Genomic DNA, 15,007 nt, shown 5'->3' with positions numbered 1-15,007 from the left:
ATAGGAGACTACTTTGAGAAGGATCATCAAAATTGTTAGAATGACTAAAGGTATGCTGTCAAAAAAAATTATGATCGTTCTTGATTGAACAGCCCTCGTAATAGATCCTATGGTGTGAGCCTCCTGAAGAACATAAAAATCCAGTTAGTCCTGTACTTTTTTAATAATTTCATTCAAGTTGCGTTTACACGTGTGCGCCTTGTGCGCAAACGCCGCGCCCTTGCGTTTTCCTCTCACGCAAGACGCCGCATGCCTGTGCGTGCGCGCCTCTTTGTCGACATGCGCGCACGCGTGATTACATTCACACTTACAAGGAGACGCCCCGGCGGTGGTACCGACTTTTTGAAACAATCTATACGGTTAAAATTAAAAGGAAGGTCAGCGTTGGCCGTAATATTGATGTTTTATTGATAGCAGAATCGATTTTCGATCACTTGGTGATCATCTTCAGTGCTGTACAAATTAAACTCAGACACTGGCATCAAGTTATCAATAACCAAAACTGAGTTTTGAGCTTCTCAGTTTTGGTTATTGATAACTTGACACCAGTGTCTGAGTTTAGTTTGTACAGCACTGAAGATGATCACCATGTGATCGAAAATCGATTCTGCTATCAATAAAACATCAATATTACCGCTAACGCTGACCTTCCTTTTAATTTAACATATATGGTCGTTGTGCACACAGCACTCCATGGAGTCGCCAATCAATCTATACAGTGATGTAGGTTAAGATCCCAGGTGACGCTCAGTACTACCAAAAGGAGGGATAGTTGTGTTCAGTGGTTGTTTGGTGTGATGCATACGGTAAAAAGTTCATGTGTAGAAGGCCGTCGGTTCTAATCTCATCAGATAGATTAAATTTCTTCTTGTTTTTAAATTTTTTATCTAAATGACTACTCACGTTGGTGTGTAGAATATATGAGTCTGGCGATATACCATCTGACTTTCGGAAAAGCATCATCCACACAATTCCGAAGACGGCAAGAGCTGACAAGTGCGAGAATTATCGCACAATCAGCTTAACAGCTCATGCATCGAAGCTGCTTACAAGAATAATGTACAGAGGAATGGAAAAGAAAATTGAGAATGCGCTAGGTGACGATCAGTTTGGCTTTAGGAAAAGTAAAGGGACGAGAGAGGCAATTCTGACGTTACGGCTAATAATTTGGAAGGAAGGCTAAAGAAAAATCAAGACACTTTCATAGGATTTGTCGACCTGGAAAAAGCGTTCGACAATATAAAATGGTGCAAGCTGTACGAGATTCTGAAAAACGTAGGGGTAAGCTATAGGGAGAGACGGGTCATATACAATATGTACAACAACCAAGAGGGAATAATAAGAGTGGACGATCAAGAACGAAATGCTCGTATTAAGAAGGGTGTAAGACAAGACTGTAGCCTTTCACCCCTATTCTTCAATCTGTACATCGAGGAGGCAATGATGGAAATAAAAGAAAGGTTCAGGAGTGGAATTAAAATACAAGGTGAAAGGATATCAATGATACGATTCGCTGATGACATTGCTATCCTGAGTGAAAGTGAAGAAGAATTAAATGATCTGCTGAACGGAATGAACAGTCTAATGAGTACACAGTATGGTTTGAGAGTAAATCGGAGAAAGACGAAGGTTATGAGAAGTAGTAGAAATGAGAACAGCGAGAAACTTAACATGAGGATTGATGGTCACGAAGTCAATGAAGTTAAGGAATTCTGCTACCTAGGCAGTAAAATAACCAATGACGGACGGAGCAAGGAGGACATCAAAAGCAGACTCGCTATGGCAAAAAAGGCATTTCTGGCCAAGAGAGGTCTACTAATATCAAATACCGACCTTAATTTGAGGAAGAAATTTCTGAGCATGTACGTCTGGAGTACAGCATTGTATGGTAGTGAAACATGGACTGTGGGAAAACCGGAACAGAAGAGAATCGAAGCATTTGAGATGTGGTGCTATAGACGAATGTTGAAAATTAGGTGGACTGATAAGGTAAGGAATGAGGAGGTTCTACGCAGAATCGGAGAGGAAAGGAATATGTGGAAAACACTGATAAGGAGAAGGTACAGGATGATAGGACATCTGCTAAGACATGAGGGTATGACTTCTATGGTACTAGAGGGAGCTGTAGTGGGCAAAAACTGTAGAGGAAGACAGAGATTGGAATACGTCAAGCAAATAATTGAGGACGTAGGTTGCAAGTGCTACTCTGAGATGAAGAGGTTAGCACAGGAAAGGAATTTGTGGCGGCCCGCATCAAACCAGTCAGTAGACTGATGACCAAAAAAAAAAAAAAAATCTAAATGACTTTGTCATTGTTTTGGTTCAGTTAATGGGTTTAAATTTAACGTCTTATATTTGGCCCTTTGTGACATCATTTTGATCATCATATCAACTTCTTCAACTGCTCTCATTTTTCTTCCTGACACTCTTTTTCTGGCAGAAGTCTTTGTTCATGTGATTTTAATTAATCTTACGTTTTAATTTCTACCTCTTTATCACCCCATTTTTTCGTCCATTTTAATGCGTTCATTGCTTCGTTTGGTCATTTTACATGGATTTCGTTTTACTTATAATCTCCTCTGTCATTTAAATCTTCAGTTGCGTTATTTTGTCCATAGTGAAATACGAATTTAAGATATGTTTTAAATGTTTGTATGACGATTACCTCTCCAAAAATGCATATTTTCTACCGAAAAATAAATTTTTCACGCCATTCCACAGTCAAAATAAAGGGATTATGTCGTATTTTGTTTTTTAACTGATAGTTGAGCGTTTTTAAATATTTAAATGATATATTACGTAAATACAGCTGAATTGATAATCGCAAAAATTCCGAGTGGAAAAATGGTGATGCAAAGAAAAAGTGTAAAGAACTGAAAAAAAATACGATGATTAAAATGATGTGACAAAGTAATAGAAACAAAAAATTACGTTTACATCAACTAAATTAATAAAAACAATGATAAAGTTACTTCGATAAAGATTTAAAAATTAAAAAGAAAAAATGCATGAGGAGGAGCTTCGAAACCCTTACCTCCGAGCAAATGGACTCGCCCGTCCCACGTCACCGGCGTGCGCACAATCGCGGGAATCACAGTCACTTGTGAGCGAGCGGTCTAACGTAACGGTGTCACTATGTTCTCGAATCAGGAACAACGGAGTTGGATCAAGACTGAATGTGCCAGGGGTCGTACAGCACCACAGTGTCATCAAGGTCTTCGAGAGTCGTGCGGGGAATCGGCATTGCCGTACGGAACAGTTGCATGTTTGGTAAAAGCCTTCAACGAAGGTCGGCAAACTGTGGCAGACGTGCAAAGGCAGGTCGTCCTAGCGTCTCTGAAGAAGAAGTGTATGCTGTTGCCGCGTTAGTGGACAGTGATCGACGCAATACGATTCGTGAGCTAGCCAACGAAACCGGATTAGCGTATACGACTGTGCTGAAAGAACGCCTGGGCATGCGAAAAATCGCACCATGATGGGTTCCGCATGACTTGACGGAAATGGATGCGTTACGACGCTGCTCAGACGCACTTGGAGCGCTATGAGCGCGAAGGAGAGGCTTTCTTCCGCCGTATCGTAACACTGGATGAAACATGGGCCACATCGTACGAGCCACAACTGAAACGCCAATCAAACGAATGGCGTCATTGCCGGTCGCCGCGAAAGTCGAAAGTGCGTCAGAGCCTCAGTATGGTGAAAGTTATGGTGATTCTCGTGTACGACTGTGATGGTGTTATTCTAACGCATTACGTTCCTCCACGGCAGACCTTCAATGCACAGTATTACTGTTCGTTTTTGGAGCATCACCTGCGACCAGCTTTGCGAAAGAAGCGGCGACTCATTCTGCGCAACCCACCCATCATTTTGCACGACAATGCGCGGGCGCATACGGCGCAAGCTGTGGCTGCTCTGTTCGCTCGATGGGACTGGGAAGAACTCAAAAAATGGCTCTGAGCACTATGGGACTTAACATCTGAGATCATCAGTCCCCTAGAACTCAGAACTACTTAAACCTAACCATCCTAAGGACACCACACACATCCATGCCCGAGGCAGGATTCGAACCTGAGACCGTAGCAGTCGCGCGGTTCCAGACTGAAGCGCCTAGAGGGAAGTACTGTACCGTCCCCCATACTCGCCGGACTTAAGTCCTTGAGACTTTGATTTGATTGCTAAGATGAAGGAACCACTTCGTGGCATTCGCTTCAGAACTGTTCCAGAGATTCGATAGTCAATAGACCGCTCAATTTACACCATCAACAGAACAGGCTCTGCTAACGGCATACTACGCCTTCCACATCGCTGGCAACAGGTTCTGCACAACGCTGGTGACTACTTTGAAGGACAGTAACAGATGCAAACATGTAACTCTTTTGTATCGGAAGTGAATATTTTGTTTCTTTATTGTAATTTCATTCCCCTGCCCCATATGGGTCCACCGCTCTTCCGCCAATTGGCTTTACAAAAGTACATAAAGCTAATTACATTAAAAGGGGGGATAAAAAAGGGGACATAAAAAACATAGTAATGGAGATAATGGGAGTTAAAATATACACTAAGATGGGGACATGCGTTGGGGGACAGTTAAAAAGTCGACATAAAGTTAAAAGAACACAGCTGGCATCAAAGTGCACTTAAAAAAAATTAAAAAAAAACAGTGAAAGCAAACACAAGTCGGCCACAGGATAAAATTCACACAGAGCACGACACTTAAAAAACCACTGGAAACGACGGAGCCCTCATGAAGAATAAAAAACCGTCGTAGCAACCCGGCGAGGGACTGGAGACTGGAGCCGAGGGAAAAAGAGGGTAGGAAGGTGCGGTGGGGGAGGGGTGGGGGGGAGAGGAGGGTGGGAATAAATAGTTGACACTATTCAAACTTCCAACCCTCGTACATTACATTAAATTGCATACCAGTATTTCGGAGTTGTTACTTGTGTCGTAGTAGGTCTACACCTGTAGTTCAGGGTCTTGTCACAGTCCAATAAAAACTACTGTATAATGAAGGTAGGCTTTGCACAGAACACGTCGGTTGGCCGTGTGGCGCCCTCTTATGAACCTGCAACACACAAGGAACGCACACCCGTGGTCAAAGGAACTGTTATTCGCCAGTGCCATCTACCGTGGCAACGATGCTTTTCCGGACGCATGTTCATTGGACCTTTTTTCCTCCATTTCCAGTCAACAATTCGTCCCTACAGTTTGTCGGTTTACTGGTGTTTACCCCGTATATAAAAACGTGCCAGCACCTATATAACGTCGTTGGATGACGTTTCCTGACATGGGTGTAAAAACTGGCCATTACAATTGCTACACCAAGCAGAAATGCAGATGATAAACGGGTATTCATTGGACAAATTTATTATACTAGAACTGACATGTGATTACATTTTCACGCAATTTGTGTAGTATATATCCTGAGAAATCAGTACCCAGAACAACAACCTCAGGCCGTAGTAACGGCCTTGATACGCCTGGGCATTGAGTCAAACAGACCTTGGATGGCGTGTACAGGTACAGATGCCCATGCAGCTTCAACACGATACCACAGTTCATCAAGAGTAGTGACTGGCATATTGTGACGAGCCAGTTGCTCGGCCACCATTGACCAGACGTTTTCAGTTGGTGAGAGATCTGAAGAGTGTGCTGGCCAGGGCAGCAGCCGAATTTTTTCTGTATCCAGAGAGGCCCGTACAGGACCTGCAACATGCGGTCGTGCATTATCCTGCTGAAATGTAGGGTCTCGCAGGGATCGAATGAAGGGTAGAGCCACGGATCGTAACACATCCGAAATGTAACAACCACCGTTCAAAGTGCCGTCAATGCGAACAAGAGGTGACCGAGACGTGTAACCAGTGGCACCCATACCGTCACGTCGGGTGATACGCCAGTATGGTGATGACTAATACACGCTTCCAATGTGCGTTCACCGCGATGTCGTCAAACACGGATGCGAGCATCAAGATGCTGTAAACAGAACCTGGATTCATCCGAAAAATCGACGTTTTACCATTCGCGCACCCAGGTTCGTCGTTGACTACACCATCGCAGGCGCTCCTGTGTGTGATGCAGTGTCAAGGGTAACCGCAGCCACGGTCTCCGAGCTGGTAGTCCATGCTGCTGCAAACGTCGTCGAACTGTTCGTGCAGACGGTTGTTGTCTTGCAAACGTCCCCATCTGTTGACTCAGGGATCGAGACGTGGCTGCACGATCCGTTACAGCCATGTGGGTAAGATGCCTGTCATCTCGACTGCTAGTGATACGAGGCCGTTGGGATCCAGCACGGCGTTCCGTATTACCCTCCTGAACCCACCGAGTCTATATTCTGCTAACAGTCATTGAATCTCGACCAAAGCGAGCAGCAATGTCGCGATACGATAAACCGCAATCACGATAGGCTACAATCCGATCTTTATCAAAGTCGGAAACGTGATGGTACGCATTTCTCTTCCTTACACGAGGCATCACAACAACGTTTCACCAGGCAACGCCGGTCAACTGCTGTTTGTGTATGAGAAATCCGTTGGAAACTTTCCTCATGTCAGCACGTTATAGGTGTATGCTCCGGCGCCAACCGTGTGTGTATGCTCTGAAAAGCTAATCATTTGGATATCACAGCATCTTCTTCCTGTCGGTTAAATTTCACGTCTGTAGCATCTTCGTGGTGTAGCAATTTTAATGGCCAATAGTGTACTAACTCCCTTCTACAACCTGTAGAAGTGTGTAACATGAGTTGTGAAACACCTAGCATAAATAAATTTGTAGGGTAGTATAAATAAGTTTGTAGGGCGCGACTTCTACTCTTCTTTTTTTCTTTTTTTTGGCGATGACGAATTAGTAGTAATCCAGTATCATTAAGGCAGACGTCAGTGCAACCCTGTGATAATGTCTCTGTGAACGGGCCTGCAAACCGTACAAGAAGAGTCGATCCATCACGCGCCGTTGTGCTGCAGATGAGGCCATATCTGGGACACTTTGGCCACAGCCCCGACTTAAAGCTGGGTGTGAGTCAATTTTTCGTCTCAGCCTTATCTGTGCGGCAGGCCTGTATACTGTTTCAACAAGTGGCGTGAGTCAGTATGTTCGGATCGCGTTTATCTCGCTGCCGTGACAAGAATAACTAACCTTTAAGTGAGACGAAACGCGCTGACGTGCAACACTGAACAGACTAATCGTATTTCTCGTTAATTCAATAACTCAGAGATGATATTCTTCGAAAGCTCCACTAACAAAATTATAGCTTCAAAAGAAAGCAGATTATCGCACTTTTCCTAGGAAAATTAAGCACGTTGCATCGTTAGTAGCCATTGCTAAAATGCTTTGTGCTCTCTTATTGTAGTTGTGGTCATAGCTCTGACGACTGTTTTGAAGAAGCTGTCCTTGCTACTCTGCCTTGTGCAAACCTCTTCATATGTCTATCACTACTGCAACAGCCTGCACCTGCTTACTCTGTTCGTGCCTACGTGTCCGCCTGTAACTTTTACTCACCACATTTTCCTCGATTACGAAATTGACGATTGCTTGTCGCCTCAGAATGTGTCCTACCAACCGATTACCTGTTATAGGCAGCTTCCACCCCAAATTTCTTTTCTCCTACTCAGTACCTCCACATTAGTTACGTCATCTACCCAACCTACTATTCTCTTCATGTCTGATCGGCTTATCCCCCACGTTCCAGCTCTGTACAGCACTGCACTCGAGACAAATACATTCGGAATGGGCTTTTTACACTCATGCTCAAAAATTAAGGATAATGCTGATGTTTTGTTGTTGTGGGTCTTCAGTCCTGAGACTGGTTTGATGCAGCTCTCCATGCTACTCTATCCTGTCCAAGCTTCTTCATCTCCCAGTACCTACTGCAGCCTACATCCTTCTGAATCTGCTTAGTGTATTGATCTCTTGGTCTCCCTCTACGATTTTTACCCTCCACACTGCCCTCCAATGCTAAATTTGTGATCCCTTGATGCCTCAAAACATGTCCTACCAACCGATCCCTTCTTCTAGTCAAGTTGTGCCACAAACTTCTCTTCTCCCCAATCCTATTCAATAGCTCCTCATTAGTTACGTGATCTACCCACCCTATCTTCAGCATTCTTCTGTAGCACCACATTTCGAAAGCCTCTATTCTCTTCTTGTCCAAATTGGTTATCGTCCACGTTTCACTTCCATACATGGCTACACTCCACACAAATACTTTCAGAAACGACTTCCTGACACTTAAATCTATACTCGATGTTAACAAATTTCTCTTCTTCAGAAACGCTTTCCTTGCCATTGCCAGTCTACATTTTATATCCTCTCTACTTCGAGCATCATCAGTTATTTTACTCCCTAAATAGCAAAACTCCTTTACTACTTTAAGTGTCTCAGTTCCTAATCTAATCCCCTCAGCATCACCCGATTTAATTTGACTACATTCCATTATCCTCGTTTTGCTTTTGTTGATGTTCATCTTATATCCTCCTTTCAAGACACTGTCCATTCCGTTCAACTGCTCTTCCAAGTCCTTTGCTGTCTCTGACAGAATTACAATGTCATCGGCGAACCTCAAAGTTTTTATTTCTTCTCCATGGATTTTAATACCTACTCCGAATTTTTCTTTTGTTTCCTTTATTGCTTGCTCAATATACAGATTGAATAACATCAGGGAGAGGCTACAACCCTGTCTCACTCCTTTCCCAACCACTGCTTCCCTTTCATGCCCCTCGACTCTTATAACTGCCATCTGGTTTCTGTACAAATTGTAAATAGCCTTTCGCTCCCTGTATTTTACCCCTGCCATCTTCAGAATTTGAAAGAGAGTATTCCAGTAAACGTTGTCAAAAGCTTTCTCTAAGTCTACAAATGCTAGAAACGTAGGTTTGCCTTTTCTTAATCTTTCTTCTAAGATAAGTCGTAAGGTTAGTATTGCCTCACGTGTTCCAATAATGCTGATACATAGTGAAATAACGCTTACGGTGGGCGGTTTGCGGGTTTAAATCACCTCGGGGTATGACCATGCGGTGCATTTGACCCGTAGAGTTTGTGCATGTCAGAGTACGGTGCAGCGAGTAAGTGTGTAAACGTTTTCAGACGTGCTAATGGTGACTGTGTGTCGAAAATGGCTTAAAGAACACACATCGATGACTTTATGAGGAGTAGAATATTTGGGCGACTGGAGGCTGGTCAAACACAGCGTGTCGTAGCATGGGCCTTCCGTGTGCCACAAAGTGTGAACTCAGGATTATGACAACGATTCCAGCAGACAGGAAACGTGTCCAGGCGCTACAGTACGGGACGTCCACAGTGTACAACACCACAAGAAGATCGGTATCTCACCATCAGGGCCCAGAGTACTGCTGGTAGCCTTGCTCGGGACCTTACCACAGGCTCTTGAACAGTTGTCTCCAGACACACAGTCTACAGATGACTGAACAGACATGGTTTATTCGCCCAGAGGCCTGCAAGGTGCATTCCACTTACCCCTGGTCACAGGACAGCACGTAAAGCCTGGTGTCAAGAACATAGTACATGGTCATTGGAACAGTGGTCCCACGTTATGTTCACGGACGAGTCCAGGTATAGTCTGAACAGCGATTCCCGCCGCGTTTTCATCTGGCGTGGACCAGGAATCAGATACCAACCCCTTAATGTCCTCGAAAGGGACCTGTGTGGAGGTCGTGGTTTGATGGTGTGGGGTGGGATTATGATTGGAGAACGTACACCCCTGCATGTCTTTGACAGAGGAAGTGTAACAGGTCAGGTGTATCGGGACGTCATTTTGCACCAGTAAGTCCGCCTTTTAAGGGGTGCAGTGGGTCCTACCTTCCCCCTGATGGATGATAACACACGGCCCCACCGAGCTGCCATCGTGGAGGAGTACCTTGAAACAGAAGATATCAGGCGAAAGGAGTGGCCTGCCTGTTCTCCAGACCTAAACCCTATCGAGCACATCTGGGATGCTCTCGGTCGACGTATCGCTTCAGGTCTTCAAACCCCTACGACACTTCAGGAGCTCCGACAGGCACTGGCTATACCCCAGCAGCTGCTCGACCACCGGATCCAGAGTATGCCAACCCATTGTGCGGACTGTGTACGGCTGCATGGTGATCATATCCCATATTGATGGGATACATGCGCAGGAAACAGTGGCGTTTTGTAGCACATGTGTTTCGGGATGGTTTTCTCAACTTATCACCAATACCGTGGACTTACACATCTGTGCCGCGTGTGTTCCCTATGTGTCTATGCTATTAGCGCCAGTTTTGTGTAGTGCCACGTTATGTGGCACCACATTCTGCAATTCTCCTTAATTTATGAGCATTAGTATATATTTAAATCTGTATTCAGTGTTCATAAGTTGCTGACTTTGAGAAACGTTTTGCTCGCTCTTGCCTACCTTAATTTTATATCTTGCTCCTAAATGCTTCTAAACCGCCATTATGCAAGAGTTAAACTTCGTTCGTGGTAGGCAAGTCGTCTCGTGTCTATGAGGATGGGACATATATTCGAGTTTCGCCCGGCCTCTGCCGTCGGAGGTTCGGGCATAGGTGTGTGTGTTGTGTTGTCCTTAGCGTAAGTAAGTTTAAGATAGATTAAGTAGTGTGGAAGCCTAGCGACCGATGACCTAAGCAGTTTGGTCCCATAAGAACGTACCACAAATTTTCAAATTTTCCATTTATTCGAAAGCTCGAGTTTCAATTTTTCCTACTCAAATCCGACATGAGATTTTAATACTGTGCGTCCACATAGTCTCTCCACTGCGACGAGCCTCTCGTGCTTCGCCTTTTGGAGCTCGTAAGGTTGGCAGCACATTCAAGTCTCGCCTGCACGTGTTCCGTGGACCTGCACTGGTAGGCTGGGGCTAGTAGTGTCGTGTGTGGGTTGCAGCTGTTAGTTGTGTTACTGTCCAGCTCTTGTGAAGGTGACTGCAGTGAGAATGCTTACTATTCCAGAGAGAGCTATTTCAGTGGAAAGGTTTTCCACACAGGAGGAAACTTTATGGAGCGTGTAAGGTGGCAATTTAGAATGCATTTCCCTGCTTCAAGATACCCACATCATCACACTGTACGTGATTTAATTCGCAAATTCCAGACAACAGGTTCAGTTCATCATGCACCACGTACTGGAAGGCTAACAATTTTAACAGGACGGAAGATCGACGATATTTCGGACATCACGTTGCAGAGCCCAACAAAAAATTGATAAAATTATGGTGTTGTGTACATAGTTCCGCGTAGTCAGCGCGTACACAACTTTCCCACTAGAGCGCGCCCCGCTAAGCACAACAGCGCAGGCGCAGCGCTCGTCCATCTCCGCACTACGAGATGGCGCTGCCTTAGAGACAGACCAAATTCTGCTTCCGCCGATCCGCGTATTATTATGTAACGCAGCCAATGAGATTGCTGCTAACGTAGAACCTTTTCTCCTCGCAGATCACACTCGCGCAGTGATACCTGAACGCGCGAGGTATTATAATGAGTGTACAGACCTCCGATTAGTCAGTCTGCATTAGTGTGCATTTGTCTGTACCAGTCTATAGTCAAGTTTCAGTCTGTGCCTAATAAGATTATCATATTCCTGTACATAGCCATGAAGATAAATGTATAAACACTTTGTCAAGTATCAGAGATATGTGAGAATAAGATTAACGTACCAAAACCAAAGGAACTTCAGATTGTCAATTGTAAACAGCATCCAGAATCAAGTTACGTAATGTATATCCTTTATATTATTTTAATAAATGTCAAGTTCTGTTTAAAGGTGGTCACCGTCAATCTGCTACTCTAAGCGTGCAAGTGTCATTTCTATCGTCTGACCTAACAGCAGAAGATAAACACACCACGATAAGACCACGAGACATATTGCTGACACTCGCCTACTTCGTTAGAGCGACAAGTCAAATAATTTGATGGTGTCTGTACCGAAGGTCTTACAGTACGCACACCACATATGGGAAGAGGCTAAAGAGTCTCGTACGACAGTTCATAAGACCGTAAACAAAGAACTGGAGATGTGTCTGTATAACATTACTGCTGTGCAACAGTTACATTGTATGGACCATGGGAAACGAATAGTCCATTGTGAATGGTTTGCCGGCCATTATGGCCAAGCGGTTCTAGGCGCTTCAATCCGGAACCCCGCTGTTGTTACGGTCGCAGGTTCGAATCCTGCCTCAGGCATGGATGTGTGTCATGTCCGTAGGTTAGTTAGGTTTAACTACACTACTGGCCATTAAAATTGCTACACCAAGAAGAAATGCAGATGATAAACGGGTATTCATTGGACAAATATATTATACTAGAACTGACATGGGCCGTTTGGGTACATAGATCCTGAGAAATCAGTACCCAGAACAACCACCTCTGGCCGTAATAACAGCCTTGATACGCCTGGGCATTGAGTCAAACAGAGTTTGGATGGCGTGTAAAGCTACAGCTCCCCATGCAGCTTCAACACGATACCACAGTTCATCAAGAGTAGTGACTGGCGTATTGTGACGAGCCAGTTGCTCGGCCACCATTGACCAGACGTTTTTAATTGGTGAGAGATCTGGAAATGTGCTGGCCAGGGCAGCAGTCGAACATTTTCTGTATCCAGAAAGGCCCATACAGGACCTGCAACATGCGATCGTGCATTATCCTGCTGAAATGTAGGGTTTCGCAGGGATCGAAAGAAGGGTAGAGCTACGGGTCGTAACACATCTGAAATGTTAACGTCCACTGTTCAAAGTGCCGTCAATGCGAACAAGAGGTGACCGAGACGAGTAACCAATGGCACTCCATATCATCACGCCGGGTGATACGCCAGTATGGCGATGACTAATACACGCTTCCAATGTGCGTTCACCGCGATGTCGTCAAACACGGATGCGACCATCATGATGCTGTAAACAGAAACTGGATTCATCCGAAAAAATGACGTTTTGCCATTCGTGCACCCAGGTTCGTCGTTGAGTACACCATCGCAGGCGCTCCTGTCTGTGATACAGCGTCAAGGGTAACCGCAGCCATGGTTTCCGAGCTGATAGTCCATGCTGCTCAAACGTTCGTGCAGATGGTTGTTGTCTTGCAAACGTCCCCTCTGTTGACCCACGGATCGAGACGTGGCTGCACGATCCGTTACAGCCGTGCGGATAAGATGCTTGTCATCTCGACTGCTAGTGATACGAGGCCGTTGTGGATCCAGCACGGCTTTCTGTATTACCCTCCTGAACCCACCAATTCCATATTCTGCTAACAGTCATTGGATGTCGACCAACGCGAACAGCAATGTCGCGATACGATAAACCGCAATCGCGATAGGCTACAATCCGACCATTATCAAAGTCGGAAACGTGATGGTACGCATTTCTCCTCCTTACACGAGGCATCACAACAACGTTTCGCCAGGCAACGCCGGTCACTGCTGTTTGTGCACGAGAAATCGGTTGGAAACTTTCCTCGTGTCAGCACGTTGTAGGTGTCGCCACCGGCGCCAACCTTGTGTGAATGCTCTGAAAAGCTAATCATTTGCATATCACAGCATCTTCTTCCTGTCGGTTAAATTTTGCGTCTGTAGCACGTCATCTTCGTGATGTAGCAAGCAGATATGAGATGAAAATCAGCAATGATTAAACAAGGATAACTGAATGTAGTCGAGTAAAATCAGGTGATGCTGAAGGAATTAGATTAGGAAAGCAGACAATCAAGGTTCTTGGTGAGTTTTGCTATTTTGGTAGAAAAATAACTTCTGATCGCCGGAGTAGAGAAAAAGTAAAATAAGACTGACTATAGAACCAGAAGAATTTCTTAAAAAGGCAAATTTGTAATCAGTGAATATAAATTCGAGTGTTAGCAAAGTCTTTTCTGTAGGTATGGGAGTAGAGCATGGACGATAAGCAGTTTAGACAAGTAGAGAGTAGAAGGTTTTGAAAGGTGCAGCTACAGAAGAATGGTGAAGATCACAGTGGTAGATCGCGTAAGTAGTGTGGGGCTTTTGAAGAGAATTGGAGAGACAAGATATCTGTGGCATACCGTGACTAAAAGAACGGATCAGTTGGAAGGACACTTTCTGAGACATCAGGTATCACCAGTTTACCACTGGAGGGAAGTGTCACAGGTAAACCTACGCTACAGCAGCAAATGTTTGCAGTACATTTGCCTAATTCCAATAATGATATTGGCGATGATGCGTCACACTGTTTGTGCTCGTAAGATCCACAGGAGGCAATTAAGGACATTTCACAAAATCAAAATTATTCTGTGATCCTTGAACTAGGAAAATGAAGAAGGGCTACGACCTAATGTAACGTATTTCGACCTCATTCATTTCCCAGATGTCACTGTTCCATTTGACTCTAGTGGAAACGAAGTTGAGCAGCCAAGTGAAAGAACGTGATACAAGATGTTCGAAAGTAGTCCAGAACATCAGATATAATAGGACTAAAATAACGTGTAGGTAACATATCAGTAGAGAAATAATACGTATTAACCATGAAGCTATGAATCTAGTTGTTGAGTATTAGTATTTATGGCATTTGAAGAAGAAATAAAGAGTAAAAATAGCGTACAGTACGTTTAGTAAGTCAAATACGCATTTTAAAACCAAGTTTCGGATGTGGCTAGTCAATGTGCATTATCAGTATGGACTTACAAGAATAGGTCTCCGATTTGTAATTAGAAAAATGGCTGAAACTTTTGGGAGACACATGAAGAAAGGATGGAGCAGGTGAAAGGCTAGAGTATAAGACGTAATTATCACTGTAGTGGGAATAAAATGCATTTGAATGGGACATTTAGGTAAGTGAGTTGATGGTTTCGAGTCCCAAGAAAGTCCTGTGCTGGATTCTAAGACAAAAGGACTACGAGTGAATGAATGTTCGGGAGATGACATAAGGACAGAAAACAAGAGAAGCGTCGATGCATTAAACTGAAGACTGTAATGCATGAGTAAGTGCAGAGTAGATAGTCGTCCTGCCTTCTATGACGCTGATGATGACCAGACTCTGTATGTATTCATAAATTTGTGGAAAACTGCACAAGCAACA

At 44.3% G+C, this 15,007-nt stretch overlaps 1 protein-coding gene across 1 annotated transcript in view; it reads left to right on the top strand.

The window, feature by feature from the left end:
- LOC124716805 (trichohyalin-like) overlaps positions 1-10,847 on the top strand; it is a 118,384-nt gene extending 107,537 nt beyond the window's left edge. The window contains exon 11 of the mRNA XM_047243354.1: positions 10,732-10,847. Within this exon, the coding sequence (XP_047099310.1) occupies positions 10,732-10,847 (116 nt within the window). The remainder of the gene's footprint in view (positions 1-10,731) is intronic.
- The last annotated feature ends 4,160 nt before the right edge of the window (positions 10,848-15,007 follow it).

Source organism: Schistocerca piceifrons, chromosome 9 (genome assembly GCF_021461385.2).
Source record: "Schistocerca piceifrons isolate TAMUIC-IGC-003096 chromosome 9, iqSchPice1.1, whole genome shotgun sequence".
NCBI lineage: Eukaryota > Metazoa > Arthropoda > Insecta > Orthoptera > Acrididae > Schistocerca > Schistocerca piceifrons.
Note: the sequence above shows the minus strand (reverse complement) of the source record. Positions and strands in the feature narration are given on the sequence as shown.